This window comes from Melozone crissalis, unplaced genomic scaffold (assembly GCF_028551555.1).
Source record: "Melozone crissalis strain CALT ecotype California unplaced genomic scaffold, PUWL_Pcris_2 ptg000014l_1, whole genome shotgun sequence".
NCBI lineage: Eukaryota > Metazoa > Chordata > Aves > Passeriformes > Passerellidae > Melozone > Melozone crissalis.
The window spans coordinates 8,041,936-8,059,805 of NW_026535792.1; the positions used below are offsets into that span (position 1 = coordinate 8,041,936).

At 47.4% G+C, this 17,870-nt stretch overlaps 1 protein-coding gene across 2 annotated transcripts; it reads left to right on the plus strand.

Moving 5' to 3' along the window:
* Positions 1-1,168: 1,168 nt before the first annotated feature.
* MINAR1 (membrane integral NOTCH2 associated receptor 1) lies at positions 1,169-16,803 on the plus strand. 2 transcript variants are annotated; one of them, XM_054272637.1, is made up of 4 exons: positions 1,169-1,327; positions 7,740-10,095; positions 11,512-11,766; positions 15,274-16,803. In XM_054272637.1, the coding sequence occupies exons 2-4, from the start codon at positions 7,786-7,788 to the stop codon at positions 15,469-15,471; spliced, it is 2,763 nt and encodes a 920-aa protein (XP_054128612.1). In that variant the 5' UTR covers positions 1,169-1,327; positions 7,740-7,785; the 3' UTR covers positions 15,472-16,803. The 2 variants fall into 2 exon arrangements, with proteins under 2 accessions (XP_054128612.1, XP_054128613.1); XM_054272638.1 differs by lacking the exon at positions 15,274-16,803 and having other exon boundaries at positions 11,472-11,613.
* The last annotated feature ends 1,067 nt before the right edge of the window (positions 16,804-17,870 follow it).

Consider the following 17,870-nt stretch of genomic DNA (forward strand, 5'->3'; position numbering starts at 1 on the left):
CAGACCTTGCCTGCCAGACAGGGAGTGTGCGTGTCCTGGGCGCTGCACGTGTACCACGGCACACCTGGGCTGGGGACCCCACACCCTGCAGCCCCTTCCCACACTGTGCAGCCCCTTCCTACACCCCCAGACCCATCCCTGCAAGGACCACCTGCCTGAGGGCAGCTGTGCAGTACAGGGATGTGCACTGGTGGCCTTGGTGCCCCGGGGGTGATGGATGGGCATGCAGGGTGGGCACTGGGTGTGCGAGGTGGGCACTGGATGCTGCCACAGAATCATGGAATTGTTTAGGTTGGGAAAGACCTCTAAGATCATCAAGTCCAAGTCTTAACTCACCTCAAAACCGTGTTCCTAAGTGCCACGTCTACACGTCTACAAGTACCTCCAGGGATGGTGTCTCCACCACTTCCCGGGGCAGTCTGTTCCAGCCTTCACTTCTCAGTGAAGAACTATTTCCTAATATCCAACCTCAACCTCCCCTTGGTGCAACTTGGGGCCGTTTCCTCTTGCCCTATCGCCTGTCACCTGAGACAAGAGACACCTACCTGGCTACCTGCTCCTTTCAGCGAGTTGTAAAGAGCCATAAAGTCACCCTTGCCTCGCCTTTCCTGCAGGCTGAACAGCCCCGGCTCCATCAGCCGCTCCTTCTCAGAGCGATGCTCTCCATGTCGCTGGCTGGGCAGAGTCGGGCTCCTTTCTCTGAGCTCCCCTTTCCCGCTGGGCACCCCCTTTCCCGCTGGGCACCCCCTTTCCAGCCGGGAACCCCCTTTCCAGCTGGGCACCCCTTTCCCGCTGGGCACCCCTTTTCCTTTCCTGCCCCCTTTGCTCCAGGCTGCCCGCGGGCGCTGTTCCTGCCCGGACAGCGGGGCTGGAGCCGAGCGCTCTTCCCCGCCCCGAGGAGCGCCGGGGCTCACCCGAATAATAACAATCACAGGGATACAGTGGTTTGGGGGAGCGGAGCCCCGGCCCCTCCGCCGCGCCCGGTCCCTGCGGAGCCGGAGCCGCCGCTGCCGCTGCCGCAGCGCCCGGGGCCGGCCGGGGCAGCGGGACCGGGGGCGGCGCGGGGAGGCTCGGCCTGTGCTGCCCCCTCCCTCCCATCTCCCCTCCTTCTCTCTCCTCTCTCCTCCCCTCTCTCCCTCCTCCCATGCCAACCTGCTGCCGCCTTTGTCAGCGCAGCCCGGCGCTATGGCATCCTGCCGGGGCTTCAGCCTCGGGCTCTTCCTCCTCCTCCTCCTCCTGCTGCTGCTGGCCGGGAAGCGGCTGCTGCAGCGGCAGATGCAGCCCTGACGGCCGCGCTGCCCGCGCCAGAGGCAGGCGGAGCCCGCAGGTGAGCCCCAGGTGCGGGAGGGGCGCGGGGCGGTGCGCTGGGGGAGAGGGGCGCCGGGGACAAGCCCCCCGTGATCTCCATCCCCAGGGATGCGCTGAGCACCCGGCAGTGCCGTTCAGCACCGGCTGCCCCGCCGGGCTGCGAGGAGGAGGAGTAAGCCCAGGTAAGAGACCCCTCAGCTCCTCTGGGTGCCCCGGGGTCCTGTCTCTTTGTTAAGCTCTCTAGGAAAAGGGGGTGCTCCAAAATCGTGAAACTCCGTCTGGGACTTTGGCAGCTCCACTTTAATCCCACACATCCGGATCTGCCCGGGAGGAGCAAGTGGGTGACCCTTGGGCTGAGCCCCAGGGACCCCAACTCCCAAACGGAGTCTGGAGGGATGGGGATCAGTAAAGCTGGACCCACCAGGGCAAGGGAGCAGGGAGGCAGTGAGATTGTTATAGACTTGCTGTGCAAAAATCCAGGATGCCCACAGATGGGATGAATTGCTCACATTTAATTAAATTAGACTTTTTTGTGTTTGTCCGTCAGTATTTTTAATGGTGTCTCCTTATACAAAAATTCCGGTAAAAACGTGGCTTGGACGTGCTCTAATGATGTATGTGGAGGACAGTATTTGTGTGTGTCTGAATGGGCCAAGAGTTGGCAAAGAATAACCCAGAGTATATGATGCAGTAATAATTCCAGTAATTTATTGCACAGTTTTAGGATGATTGTTTGCACTTTCCCAGATCGTAGAGATACCTTAACCTGGATTGCATAACTGAACCATGCAAATAATCAGATAATCAGCCTAATGTTACTGTGCAAGAAAAATCAATGGCAAACCCTGTTCGTCTTGAGCTCTTGCACAGCCGCGAGGGTCCGCTGCTTTTATCCACAAGTTCCCTATCAATTTACGCACTCAGATCCTTTAAAAACCGCTGAATTCTGGGGTGTTGAGGAAGCTGAATTGTTGTGCAGAGTCCTTTCACAGCAGAGCCTGCCTCTGGTAAGGACTGGGTTTGTAAAGCGCGGTTTCCCAGGGCTCATTCACGCAGGATAAGAGCCAGAAAACAGCGGCTTCTTCCTCCCATGCTGTTCCCAGTGACCCCCGGTGACCCTCGGAGGGGGCTGGCAGCGGGATGCTCGGGATGTGCAGGGTGTGTGCATCCTTCCCGGGTGCACAGGCACTGTGAGCTCCCGGCATGCAGGGGCTCCTTCCCTTCTGCTCTGAATAAAACCCACAGCCGGCAGCCAGCAGCCACCTCCTCCTGCCCAGGGACTGAGCCCACCCTGCTCCTGCGCCGCCACGGAGATGCTCCGGAGGAGACAGCCTGTGCCAAACTGGTCAGGAGGAGTTTTCTCATCAATGAAAGGTGGAGAGGAGCAGTTGCCATTGCACGGGCAGGGGTCCAAAGTGTGTGTTTCAGTTTTCTTTTAAATGAGCGGCAGAAGGCTGGAGGGAGGAGGAGGAATAAGGTGTGTGGAAATGGGCATTGTTTCCCTGAGTGCCAGCTCCCGTGTCTGTGTGCAGTGGAAGCCAGATGGGGCTCGAGGTCCCCATTCCTTCATCAGAAATTTCTTAATGTTTTGGCAGAGCAATGGATTTATGAGTGTGGGAGAAAACAAAAACTGAATTCCGTCTCGACGGGTGACATTTCATGTGAGGCAAGCGTTGCCTGCCTTGTTTTATAGTATCTGGTGCTGGGAAGGCAGGCTGAATGATTTATGAGCCCAAGTTAATAGTAAAACAGCATATCACTGGCTCTGTATTAATGTTCTGCTGTGCTGGAGTGGCTGGCTCTTTCTGAGGGGATTTATGCAAGGATCACTCTGCTGTTGCATTGCTGTAGTGCTGTTCTGGGGTGGCCCGTTTGTCACCGTGGGGGGGACAAAATGAGGATGCTGTTTCCCTCTTGGCTGGCAAATCAAAGGGAGAGTCACATCTGTGTGGTAGCTGCACCTGCCGTGTATATTGGGAGATGGGGAGAGCAAATGTCAGTGGCACAAAGAACAGGGGAGGAAATGAAGGAGGAAATAAGAGAGGCAGATAACGTGGTCTGTGTGGCAGTGGCTGTGATTCAGACTCGTGCAGGGCACCTTGCCACCCTGCAGCTGCTCAGGGAAGTCGAGTGGTGGGACTGTGTCTTGAATCCTGTGCTGGGGTTTATCTGCCTCAATGTGTGCTGCCCTTAGACCCTTTGGCAGGGCAGGGTTTGGGCTGAAGGAGTCACAGGAAAGCAGCCAGGGCAACTGGGAAGCAGTTCTAATCCCATGAATTCCTGTGGATGGCAAATTTATAGGGTAGGCAGGGGATGAGGGGAGCACCCCCACCCCACTGCTGATTTGGGAGGTGGTGAGGATGGGAGGTGCATGCTGGCTTTCCTGCAAGGAAGCAAGATGCATGAAAGAGTCTGCAGATTCCCCTGGTCTGGAAAACCACAGGGGAGAGCTTTCATGGAGGCTTGGTTCCTAAAGACACCAGAAAATAGAGCAGTATATTCCCTTTGTGCAGCAGAGAGCTCCTCTGGGGATGGAGCTTGCAATTGTAATATTCTTGGACTTCTCCTCCAGAGGCTGAGACAGTGGGTCAGTGGTAAGATGAGAGCTCAGTTCATTGCTCCTGGTGCAGGGCAAGAAGACATCGATCTGTGGTAAGTCTGGAGCTCATCTGCGTGCAAGGAGAGCCAGCCCCCATCGACTGGCAGTGCAATCTGATGCTCCATGAGCCCATGCTGGGCTATAATTGTGCTATTAGAGCAGCAAATGTCAAATCTCGGGAAGCTGAGTCAAAGCGACCCTTCCAATGCTAATATAACAAAATCATTAAGGATGAAATGTTAAGTGGCTCCATTGGTCAGAGATGGGCTTGGTGGAGATAAGTAAGCCAGATCCCATCCCTTTGTGTGGGGAGCCCCACGTGTCTGGAGGCCAAAGTCAGTTTGAGGGGGGTTTGGAGGGTGTGTGTGGCTGCTGGCAGTGAGGGGAAGGCACGAGGACCTTGGTGGAATTGAGGCCATCTGAGGAGAGACCCTGTGGGCTGCTGCTCTTGCTGTGGGTGCTTCCATTTGCTTTGCTGCTTTTGACTGATTCGTGACCCTGAGCCCTCTTTAAAAGGCCTTCCTGTGCTCATTTCAGAGCTCTGCATTTCTGTGCCACGTCTAGCTCTATTCTGGTCCTGCTTTGAGAGATACTGAATGAACGTGGACATAATGGCTGAGATGGTGCTTGGCCAAGTGCTTGGCACCCGGGACGTGGCAGCTCCTGGGCTGGCCTGCCAAGAAGCACCTGTCTTTGTTGCAGGCTGTTAGGAGGCTTGACAAGAGGCAGAGGAGCTTAATGTGCCACTAAAAATTCTGGCACCAGGTTTTTACATCCCTGAACCAGGAAACAAGATTCCAAGGTCCTTATATATTATCCTTAGGGGTAGTACATCCTGTTCTTCACAGCCCCAATCTGTTGATGCTCCACTAGCAGCAATGTTTCTGATGCTCTGGCACAAGGGAGCACCAATTTCCATGCTGAGGCTGAAGCCCAGAGATATCTTTCACACCTAAAATTCTCTCACACCAAAAAGCTGTTTGTGAACAGCCAAGGGGTGAAGAAGAAATTATTCCAGCTCCTAGCTAGCTTTCTTTTCCTCCAGGCCTATATCTGAGTTTGCAACCTGCCTTTTCAGTTTCTACCTCCCATAGCTGAGTCTCAGTTGAATGAATTGGCTGAATTCCCACCTGAGCAGGTTCAGCTCTCTCCTGGTCACCCTTGTCTCAAAGCCTTTGTCATATCCCTGATCTCTCACTGCTTTATAGCTGACTGTCACCTGCCAGGCTCGGGTCTGAGCACAGGGGTGGGACTGAGCTAACCCAGCCTAGCTGGGCTCCTGCTTTGGGTCTGTGCTTCAGTGCCTCCACATTTCTGCTTGTGTATGGATTGGGGTCCCCAAAACAAGGGTCCTTGTTGGTGCTAAGTACAAGCAACATGAGATTGGGGGTATGCAGCAGGGCTTCCACTCAACTTACTGAGCTTGTCATCACTCAGGCTGCACCTGAGTTTTACCACATTCACAGTGTTTAGAAACCTGAATTGAAGTTAAAATCTCTGATGACGCAAAGAATGGCTTGGTGCAAAGCAAAGATTTTCAAGGAGCTGTACCTAGGATATCCTCACTGGGATGAGAGAGTAAAGGCAGAAGGGTGGGGAGCAAAATGGGTTGACACTTTTCAAAAATACATTAGTGCAAACTGGCTACTTGGGTGTTTTAGCAGGAGTGTGAGTGGGGAGAAGGCAGGCCAGTGCAGGGTGTGCATCAGGCTGTGAAAATGGATATCCAGGTGAGGGGCTGGCAAGAAGCTGTGAATTTACAAATAGGAGGAGATAGTTGCTTTTGCTGGTATTCAGCCTGGAGGTGACAAAAAGACATATTTTCACTCCTGTCCCAAGTGGCAGATTTGTAACATGCAGAAAATTGACTTGGAATGCCAGTCCCCTGTCAGCTGGGAATGTCTCTGAGCCCCACACGTGAAGTTTATTCTGTGAGAACTTGGTAGCCTTGGTGGTGACTAGCAGAGTTTGGATCTAGCATGGGAGCATCATTAAAGGTGGCATGTCAGAGAAATACAGAGGCAGGCTGTGAAAGGGGCTCTGCGGAGAGAAAAAGGATATAAGCACCCTCCTCCAGCCTTTTGCATTACTTCTTGGAGCTGAGCACAGAACAGTAAAACATTTTTTCTCCTTTGTCAGTTGTGCTGCTATGCATAATACAGGAGCTTTAAAAGCAAACATGCATGCAGCAGAGGTGTTGGAAAATCCCTGTAGCCATTGCTTTCTGAGAGCTGTGTTTACAATCACAGAAATACATCCACGTTGCTGCTGCTCAGCTCCTGATCACACACAGTAGAGAGATGTTATTTAAATAAGCAATGGAGTTCATATGGAGACTTGTTTCATATTCTTTTGGGTAACTATTTGTTATGACAGCTGAAGTACTCTGGCTTCTGGCACTGATAGCAATCACTGATGTGTGATGTCAGGGCAGGAGATGGAACAGGAGCCCTGGATTCTGGAGTGGTGCTCAGGAGTCCTTAGGTCTTTGACCAGAAGGTGCCTTTTAGAATGAGTAATAATAAGCCTTGCAATGTTGACTTCAGTGCTTTGCCATTTGGGTGGATATTCTGCACTTGATGGAGGAGAGGCCAGTTCCAGGGGTCGTCTGAGGGTGGCAGTGAATGGGGGAAGATAACATACCTTTTTGAGAAACTGAGAAGATTTTTGTCATTCCTATCAGTAAAAATAACAGTGACCAAACATAGCAATTGGCAGACTGCATCAGCCTGTGCTCTGTCTTTCCTAGTAGCCAACAGCAGAGACACCAAGGATATTCACAATAGATGGGTGAAAAATTGTCAACATCCTTTCCTAATCCATAATAGCTAAAGGTTCATTTCAATTCTGAAAGTGCAGGGGTTTATATTCTCCCCAAGATGTTTGCTAGTGTTAGCTGTGCTTGTTCAAGCTATTCCTGTTATCTACATAAATGTGAAGCTTTTGCTCTTCACCTCTGCCCTGTCATTTCGGGATGGTGAATGGAAATGCACTTCTAGGCTTCACTGGGAGCACATCACTGAAGAGGATGTTCTCTGTCCTTGATATTTCTCTGTCTTCAAATCCATCCTGATTGGCAGCCAGCCCTCTGGCATCTGCTGGATTGGTTTCAAGGTTCAGTAAGATTTTTTTTTTTTAACTCCTTCTGTTCTTTGCTAAATTTTGGACTTTAGAGTCCAAATGGGGCCCACACACACTTTTCATGTGGGACTTGGCAAATTTTCCATTCCTGAAAAGGTATTTCTGGAAAAAAATATGTCAAAGTATCCAAAGGAGATAATTCAGAGCAGAGGAGATAATAATGGTTTAAAGTAAGCAAGATGGCAATTATGTTCTCAGATAACTTCTAAAAACATGTCAGAAGTTTATTGAGAGAAAATCTTCAGAGCCATTTGCATTCAGATACGAAAACAGGTCATAGTGCAGTAGATCAGCCCTGGTTAGGCTAGGACTGAAATGATTGCAGACAATTTGATGTTTAAACTGTGCTTTGAACCTCTCATGAGTTGGTAAGAAATTCTGTGCTAAAATTCTGTGCAGGCTATTGTCTATCTGCCATTAGTTCAGCCCCTCCAAAGATGTATCTGTTTATTCACTTGGTTGCTGTAGTAGACATTGGCATAAAGGAGCCTTCTCGGATAAAACTCCGGTTCCATTTAAATATTGATTTATTGGATGCTAGGATTGCAGCCTGAAGTTCAGAACATGAGGATGGGTTATAAAAGCAAGCCCTGGACGGCGTGGTCAGGGAGCCAGGCCCCATCTGTGGCTGAGTTGCAAGGCCCTGGGTGTTACCTGTGGGTGACTTACAATCTCTTTTGTGTTGCTGTAGAAGTGGAACGTGGTTTCCAGGCTAAACGGCAAAACACGCTTGAGCCATGGAGTCCAACCAGGAATCGTCGCTCTTCCTGGTGAAGATACTGGAGGAGCTGGACACAAAGCAGAATACTGTTTCTTACCAGGATCTCTGCAAGTCCCTGTGTGCAAGGTTTGATTTATCCCAGTTGGCCAAGCTCAGAAGCGTGCTGTTTTACACTGCTTGCCTGGATCCTAATTTCCCAGCGACTTTGTTCAAAGACAAAATGAGATGCACTGTAAACAATCAGCAATCAAAGAAAATCATGGTTGCAGCAGATATAGTAACAATATTCAACCTCATCCAAATGAACGGGGGGGTGGCCAAGGAGAAGCTTCCAGTTGCAAGGCACAAAGTGAAGAAGAAGGAGTCCTTCGAGTCCTGCAGGTCTGACACGGAGATCTGCAATATGGCAGACTGTGTGCCTGACTGCGTGCCCAACTGTGAGCTCAACGACCAGGACTTCAACCAGGGCTTTCCTGTCAGAAGGTCCTCAAAATGCAGAAAGATGGACTGCAAAGATTGCCAGCAGTTCGTCCCCTCGTCAGAACCCAACTTCTTGCTTGGTGTTAATAAGGACATGAAGGGCCGGGCTGCCTCTCTGGACAGGCTGCAGGCGCTGGCGTCCTACTCCATTGCCACATCCCCACCATGTGAAATGCAGAGTACCTACTTCCCCATGAACATTGAAAATGAGTCTATTTCAGACCAGGATTCCTTGCCTATAAGTGCAGGATTAAAAGAAACTTTCATTACAAATGACGAGCCGTTCATGATGCAGTCGTGTGTCCAGAAAAGAAATATATTCAAAGAAGATTTTCATAATCTGATTACAATATCTCCCAACTTAATACCATCCAATAAAACACCAGAAGATGGACACAGAGAGACTCAGAACAGAAAAGAAAGCTCTAAGCAGACTTTCTTCAACCACAGCTTTGAAATGCCATACAGCAGCCAGTACTTGAATCCAATTTATTCTCCTATACCAGACAAAAGGCGAGTGAAGCATGAAAGTTTAGATGATCTTCAAGCTTCAACATATTTTGGCCCAACTACTGTTCTGGGACCACAGGAAACCAAAAAGTGGACTGGAAAGCCAGCCAAGCAAACTGCCTGGCCAGCTAAAAGCTGGAGTTTAAATACTGAGGAGGTCCCTGACTTTGAACGCTCATTTTTCAATAGGAAACAATCTGAAGAGAAACCACGATACCAGAGTTCGAACAACCCGTCTCCAAACTTTCCTTCAGTTGACAGGCATCAGTCCTACCTAAATGCAAAGGATCAGCAACCAATTATGCAGGCAAACTATGCTGTGAAACCCAACGGGCACAAACCTAAGGAAATTCCTTCCATTCTAGATGTGGAGAAACACGAGCCAGTCAAAAAGTTTAAGGATAAAAGCATTAACTGTACTTCTGTGCAGATCTTAAGCATTGACAGGACCATGAGTGTTGGGACACAAACGGAGCAGCAGGTTCTGGAGCACAAGAAATGCAAGGATTTGTGTGCAGCAGGCCAAGCCAAGTATGGTGAGAGGCATTCTCTGAAGCAGTCAGATGATGACTCTGAGATTGTGAGTGATGACATCAGTGACATTTTCAGGTTTTTGGATGACATGAGTATCAGCGGGTCCACGGGAGTGATGCAGTCCTCGTGCTACAACAGCACTGGCTCCTTGTCTCAGGTGCACAAATCAGACTGTGAGAGCTCACCTGAGCACAATTTGACTAAGATCTCCAATGGGAGTGCCTGTAACAAACTGGATAAAGTGGTCAGGGCAGATGTCAGTAACACAGATGACGAACTGAAAACCAGCGTCTGCAAATTAGTCTTGAGGATCGGTGAAATAGAGAAGAAACTGGAATCTCTCTCAGGTGTCCGAGAAGAAATCTCTCAAGTCCTGGGAAAATTAAGCAAGCTGGATCAAAAAATCCAGCAGCCAGAGAAGGTCAGTGTACAAATAGATCTCAACTCTTTGACGAGCGATGCCGCGTCAGATGAGAGCAACTCCCCGCAGATATTCCAGTGCCACAATACTCCTCATGGAGGCAAACTGGAGAATAATCCAGAATGGTGCTGTTCAGATGCCAGTGGAAGTAATAGCGAGAGCCTTCGAGTAAAAGCCTTAAAAAAAAGTTTGTTTACTAGGAGATCATCAAGATCACTAACAGAAGAGAACAGTGCGACCGAATCCAAAATAGCAAGTATTTCAAACTCTCCCCGAGACTGGAGAGCTATTACTTACACCAACCAAGTTGGCATTACAGAGGAGGAGGTGAAAGAGAGAGATGGAGGAGAAAATAAGGACTGGCACAGGAAATCTAAAGAGGTAATTTCAACTTTAACTCACATAATAAATGCTTAAAAATAAGGTGGTTATGAATTCCACAGTCATCACAAGCCTCCGGGTATGACAATGCTTTGCCTTGCCATGTTATGCCTGCCTTTATCGTTATCATAATTGAGTGATTTTGTACCTGCAGGTTCTTGCTTGGCAGCTGCAAAATGGCCAAGTTGCTTCTCAAAAGCTTTGCTTTTTTGCAAAGAAAGGGTGGTAATGTGGGTGACGTCTTGGGAAGGTGATAGTATTCTTCATCATCTGCAGCAACATAAGGAGGCCTGGTAATTACCTTGGTGGAAAGGGTGTGGGGAAAATTGAAATTGTCTAGTGATTGTTTTAGAAGGGATATTTTGAAATTGAATTGTGATGGCTTTTATCAGAGAAGTATGTACATGTTTAAAAGCCAACAAAATAGATTCATGGATTCAAATCCCTCAAGGAAAGAAAACCTTGTATGTGTGCTGTGAGGTGCTCATTTTAGTTGTGTTCTCTCTATCTGACTTTCATGGTCATTTAAATGAGTCTTAAGCCTCCTGTTGTGGAACTGCAGTGCAGCTGGGCAGAAAAACTCTGCCCGTGCTCCCAGCAGCTTCCCTGTGTCCCCTTCAGTGACCCCATGGATGTCCTTGGGGCTCTGGGTGCTGTTCTCTGAAACTGCACGGGGTGGGTGCTTGTTCCTGTTCGGGGAGGGGGTCCTGCAGCCCCTTGCCAGCTGTGACCACAGGACAGGCTTGCTGTGCCTTCTGCAATGGGTGTGAGGGCAGAGAAGGGTTGAGAACAGAGAGGAAGAGGTTTGGTGGAAAGAAATGTGCTTGGGTGAACAAGAAACCACAAACCATGGGTTATGGCTAGACTGCAGAGTGGGAGGAAGGCCATCCTTAGTCAGCCCAAACCTTGGCTTTTGTGTACATTGCTTTGTTTAGGATGACATGCTGATTTTGAGACTCCCTCCCAGAGTCCTTCAGTGGCCTCTGGATACCATAGACACTGCAGTGTCAGGCTGGGGGCATCCCTGAAGAATAATTCACGTTAGGATTTGATCTAGAAACAGAAACCTGGAAGCCTGCTTGTGTCTCTCAGCTTTTGCAGATCAGCTGGGATTTTCTGGATGTCAGGGCTGTTTTCAGATTATTTTTTTGATCTATGAACAGCACAAACCCTAAATTTCTTCTGCTGTGTCAGCATTGTGTTCGTGTTGGAATTGTGTCTGTAAAATACCTCAATACCTCTTTGGTTTGTTTGTGAGGAGAAGGTGGGCAAATGGATGAAGGCCATCCAAAACCTTTATCCTAGCTAGTGTATTTTTTATCATATGGTGCTTCTGAAAGGAATATCTCTGTCTTTTGTGTTTAACTCCCTCATAGTCTTGTTTTTTCTCTCAAATTCTTTCAAACCCTGTTGCAGGCAGACAGGCAGTATGAAATCCCACAGCCACACAGACTCTCTAAACAGCCAAAAGACGCTTTCTTGATTGAACAAGTCTTTAGTCCTCATCCCTACCCTGCATCACTCAAGTCACACATGAAAAGCAACCCTCTCTACACAGACATGAGGTTGACAGAGCTGGCTGAAGTGAAACGTGCCCAGCCATCGTGGACCATAGAGGAATACACGAGGAATTCGGGGGATAAAGGCAAGATTGCAGCCTTGGATCTACAAGTGAGTCTCATTTGTTTAATTTGAATGGCTTGATTGCAAATGGATGTTGCCAGAGTATGCATTTAAGAAGGGATTTGGATAGCTCAGGCAAGAGCTGTGGATTGCTGAGCCTCTAATCTTGCTGATCCCTATCCATCCTGGCCAGGGACAGTGAAGAATGTGAATGTTTTGTTTCTGAATGGTGATCCTTGACAGGCTGATGCTCCCAGCTTATTCTGCAATGGAGAAATGTCTTCTAAGCCATCGTGGCTTCAGTAGCTCTAAAGAAGAGTTGGGGAATAAGGGAGTGCAGGAGTGAGCTGGTTCCTAACTGCAGCAAGGCAGAGTGGTGCAGGAACTGGGACTGCTGCCTTTTCCTCTGACTCTGAATTATTCACAGGGAATTGCAATGTTAGGTTTTTTTTTTTTTTTTCATTTTACTAGGAACACAAGACATCAAATACTTGTAGAAGATGTTCAATACCACAGCTGGTTTTGAAACACGTCACTGTGGAAGCTTTGAAGTGGCTGTTGGAAACCAGCCAGGCAACTAATGCTGTGTCTAGTTTGCATTTTGGTTCAGCTTGGAAGTGTGCAGGCTCTTGTGCAACAAGCAGAGGAGACACATTCAAATTTTGCATTAATGTTTTCCCGACACGAAATCACAAACCTGACATAAAACGAGCACCCACATTGGATACCCTGTGTAGTCTGATAAACACAACACATCTTTTAGGAAGGAAGATATCTGAGCAGAGGTTCAAAAAGAAAAACTGAAAGATGACATCCAAAATGTGTAAAAATGAAAGAAATTTTGCATTTTTGGCCTTGAAACCCAAAATGTGTCACACAATGAAGTGCACACTGATGTGCAAATATATGTGTATCTTTTATATGCACTTGGACAGTAGAATGTAGGACCAGTGGGGAGGTCTGGTGCTGACCTCAGGCGTTTTGGGTTCTGTGGGCAGCAGTCTGTGGGGGGCAGCTGTGCTCAGGGAGGGAGTCTGCTTGTCTCCATAGCTTGTCTGCTGTGGAAGAGTCTGAGACTTTGCTGCTCCATGCCAGCCCTGAATGGCTCAGTGCTGAGGTACCAGCTCCAAACCCATCAGACTAATCCCTAGGAAAGCATCAGGATGCTGTGCCTCAGCACCCTGAGCTGGCTGATTTGGATTTGAAACCATCACTCACACAGTGCTGTAGTGCAGCTCCCATGAGTGTTCGTGCAGGAATTTGTGCACAACAAATTCACCTCCTTGCTTGGCTCGTGCAAACTTCCCTGTCCTCACCAGCCCCTGCTCCTTGCTGTGGCTGAATTGCACTCTGAGAGAAACAAACAGCACAGGGAGCAGGCTGCATCTTGCCTCAGCTCCCTGCTGCTTTTTGGGTCCTAAAAGCTTTAGATGGCTTACTGAATCCCTAACCCTGGCATTGCAGGCTGTGTGCTGGAGTAGGAATGGGCTGGAAGAAGTTCCTCTGCAGCAGGATAGTCACAAAGCATCACTTACCTGCTGTGTGAGGCAATAAGGGAGGTGATATTTGGAAGCAAAGCCCCTCTGGGAGAAGAGTTCTCCATCTGCTCCTCATTGGGCTGTTTTGTTCTCTGTAAGCAGCTCTGCATGGCTGTGAGCAAACCAGAGAAATCAGCTTATTGCCATCATTTATCTTTAGGATAAAGGTGATAGAAGTTTACTGGTTTGATTCTCTCCCTCCAAAAAGATTGTCAGAATTGCATCTACCCTGCAAAGCCCATGTCTAGACTTTATAATGGAGCTTACTGACAAACTTAAAAAATAGACACAGACTGATGAGTGGGTTTTTTTTTCCCAGTGATTAAGTTTATTAGAACTGAAAGTAAATACATTATGCCTTAATGAACATTCCTACGTCTGGCAATGAAATGGGAAAGGAAGCTGATTAACAGTAATGGGCCTTTTTAATAATGCATCTTCCTTCTGAAGTAGTTAGAAGGTCAATGCCAAGGCAGATGGGTCCAAAACTGCAATTTCCTTGAAGCATACTATTGCTATATTTGGGGGTTTTCTACCTTTGTTTACTTGAAATTTCTCCTGGAGCCTGACAAGTCTGCTGAGTTTTCCTCCAAAAAAAGAAACTGCAAAACTAGTCAGGCCCAAAGCTTGTCCCACGTGTGGGCTCTGTGTGAGATTCATTGCTTTGCTTTTGTGTGGTGATTCACTGGGATCAAACAGTATCAGGCTATTTTCTGATGCCTTTAGAGATGAGATTGCTGCCTTTTTTCACAAGGCTGAAACAGGTCATTCAAAGCCATAAAGATACAATCACAGGTGTGGCTGATGGCCAGTTTCAGCATCCTAACACTATCATAGAGGTGTCCATTAAATGATCATAAAACCATTGCTCAGTTCTCAGTGTTTATTTCTGAGATAGCTATGGAATCTCTTCTTTTAGTAGTTCTTTACATAAAACAAATGCTGCTATCAGGAAAAGCAAAGTTTCAGCCAGTAGCTTGTGGCCACAAAATCTGAATTAGTCAATTAAAGGCTAAAGGATAAGTCAAATCCTTCTCAAGTCAGCAGGAGTTTCTTTGCAGAATCCAACAAGCTTTGGATCAGGACTGTTACAAACACAGAAATGATGTGTGTTAAGGTATTCTCACTGTAATATTTTTATATGGAATCTTTTTCATTTTTTTTAAAGAAATGGGCTTTTGGAGCCTCAGATAAAGGAGACAGCTTTGGGGAAATGCTGTCATTTTTCAAAATGCTTTTTTTTTTGCTTTACTCCTTTCTGCTGATAAGTTCAATATAATGTGTAGAGTTTCAGTTTCCCCAGTTTTCCCTTTATTTTCCTCTAAAACAGAGGTTAAAGGGGGGAAAAAACAAGCAAGGCTGAAATGGAAAGCTTTAAGAGCTCATAAATACTTAGGAACAAAAAGCTGTAAGACATAAAAAATAAATAATTCAGATGGAAATACTGATGAAGTTCTGCAGGCTGCCTGTGTCCCCAGGCAATGCCATTCCAGAGGAGGGGTCTGTGAATTGCCCCTGCAGCAGGGCTGGGTGCTGGATGGGGATGGGTTACCATCCCTGCAAACAAATCACGGTGACAAAATTAGGGTTAGCTTTATAAAGTGTAGTGCATGAGGAGCATATATTAAGAACCTTTCCCATCAGCTGAGCTTTAATAATTTAAAAATTATTAACAGTAACAGGCCGGCACTTGCTGACATCTCTGCTGTCGAGCAGATTAAAGAGATCCTATTTAAATGCCATCCAAGATGACGAAGTTTCCGGTAAATCAGAGATACGTGAGGGATTTTGGAGCAGAATCTTACTGTTGCAGGAGCCTATTTTTTTGCAGTATTTTTTTACCACTTTCATCAGCTTTATGGAATTGGGACCAGGAGATGGAGGGGTGTGAGGAGTGGCAATAACCCACTTTATCCTGCCAGCAGATCCAGGTGCAGCTGGATACATCTGCTTTGCTCACTTATTTTATTAATGGCAGACCCCAATCAATTAACAACCGTTTCCTTTTGATTTTTAGACTCAAGAATCTTTGAACCCAAACAACTTAGAGTACTGGATGGAAGACATTTACACTCCTGGCTACGACTCCTTGCTGAAACGGAAGGAAGCCGAGTTCAGGAGGGCGAAGGTTTGCAAGATCGCCGCCCTGATCGCGGCGGCCGCGTGCACGGTTATCCTGGTCATCGTGGTGCCCATCTGCACCATGAAATCCTGAGCCTGGGCACACCCTGTGACCCCCAGCCACCCGAGGCTCGGATAGCTCACGCTGTGTGACAAATGGCTGCTGGCAAAACTGTGAGGAGTGCGCTGAGGGACGATGCTCTGAGGATATCCCGCTGGAGAACGGAGGCGGAGCGCAGAACAAGTAGAGATGCGTTTTTGGAAAAGTCATATTTTAAATAACAGACTGTATGGTGGAGTTAATGGGAACTCGGTTCGATTTTTATGCATTTTTAAAAGTGCAATATTTTTCTTTTTCCTAAAGGAATTATATAATGTTTTACAGAATCAGAGACTGATGAGAATCCAGGCAAGAGAGGAAAGCTGTCTGAGCTAACTTGAGGTGTGGGCACATGGATTTAGCACTGTATAGAAGGGAATGTTCTATATGCATTACATTGAGGAGCTAGGGAAGTCTTAACAGCTCTCTACAGTGTTGAAAATTCTGAATGTATTGTATTTATTTTATAGTATTTATGTATTTCATGATCATTTGTTCGAAAGCAGACTGTGTAGCTGTGAACAGAGTTCATTCCTACGTTCAGATTAAAAAGGGCTCTTTGTATTTGGTCTTGCCCTAAGACCCACTCTATCATCACTGAGTACTTAGTTAAGTGCAATGTGCTGCAGACCAAAAAGATTATGTTTTAAAGCAATCACAAGAGCTTTTAGTTACTTCTGTTGAATAACATTTGCATAGAGTTGGCAAACTTGCCTTGCCAAAAGGGTATTTACCTCTGCAGACAGTGAAATTGTCTGAATTTCACTCCTGCCAGCAAGCAAATCTAGCAAATGAAAGCAACACTGTTAAAATTCTTGGAAATATAATCTGAACAGTTACAAATTTTTTTTTTCCACCAAGTCTTTGTGCCTTTTTTTAGACTCTAGGTTAAATAGAACTGTTTAATTTTTTGCTATTTTAAGCCCATACCATAAATCACAGCATAATGGGTACTAATGGAGGTCCTTTTCCTGCAAGCCTTCTATACAGTTCCGAGTGCTCCTCAAGCAGCAGGGCTGGTGGTTACTGAGCACTTACATTAAGGGCACAATTTCTCAGCACTGGTGGAAACTTGCTGCTGGTGCAGTGCATTCAGCACAGGGAGATCTTTTGCCTCCCTCTTGCTAATGTACTTAGGAGTGATGGTTGAATCTACTGGACAGCAAGCAGTCTGTATCCCATGGGAAATGTCCATTTGATGCTTTATCCCAAATGCAAATAGTAGGTTTGATGGAATTCTCAGGCTGGGACAGAAATATCCTGTCATGGTTAGTGAAAGCAAAAAACCCAGACAGTGTTACTCTTCTGTCAAGTATAGAAAAAAAAAAAAAAGGATTTTCAGGAAATAGTGTGGATCTTGCTGGTCCTCCTAGGGGAAGGAGAATCTTTTAGTGAATGCTCTTTATATAGGGTAATTTTGGTTTCTTCAGATGCAGCCTCCCTACACAATGACACAGCAGCTAAGAAAGCACTGGATGCTCCTTCCTCTGGCTCTCTGGGATGTGCTGCACTCACTGTTTGTTTCTGACTGGTTTAAAAAAAGTATTGAAGGAAGGGTGTGTGGGAGGTGAAGGCTTTGTTGTGACTTGAGATGTGTGTCAGTTCTTTCCTGCAGTTGGAGAGCTGTTTATGTGCTGCTCACGTGCTGTGCTTTATTTAGGGATAGGTGATTCCTGAGACTGTTGATCTATCAGAAAAAAAAGCACAGGGTTGGATGTCCCATCAGCAAATAGAGAATAGACCCACAGACAAAACCTGTGCCTGCCTGGCCTGAATCCTGACCCAAATTCTGTGACTTTGGCCCATTCACAACACTAAGCTAATTTCTCTTTCCTCCCAGATGCTGCAGGATGGAGTCGCAGCAGGGAGGGAGCAATTCACACTGTCTATTTTAGGCTGCCTTTGGTTGTGGTGTGATTCAGAGCACCTGAGCACAGGAGCTCAGGATCCATGTGTAGTAAATATAGGCAGGTAGAGAAACCTCTGGGGACAATTCAGAGCTGCCAGCAAGATATCTAATATTAGACATGGGAAAAACACTCTGGAGGACTCTGCTCTGCAGTTTACCTCGTGCACAATTTAGGTTGATTGTCTATGTAGGAAAAGCTATTCCTGGTTCCAGGTGATGTCAGGAAACCTTCTGACACCCCTCCCTGGCTGCTGGAGGGAGCAGGGGCCCTGTGGGGGCACAGGGTCAATCCCCCATCTGCCCACCCCACACAAGAGCCTTGGAGGGGCAGGAGGGGTGGGGACAGAGCCCCTGCCCTCTCCAGCCCCTCTGAACCTGCTGCCCCCAGTCCCAAATCAGCAGTGCTTTCACCAGGGCATCTCAGTAATCTGAAAAATTTAGAAAATATCAGCCCAAGGGGAGGTAGGAGATTGGTGTGGGAGGT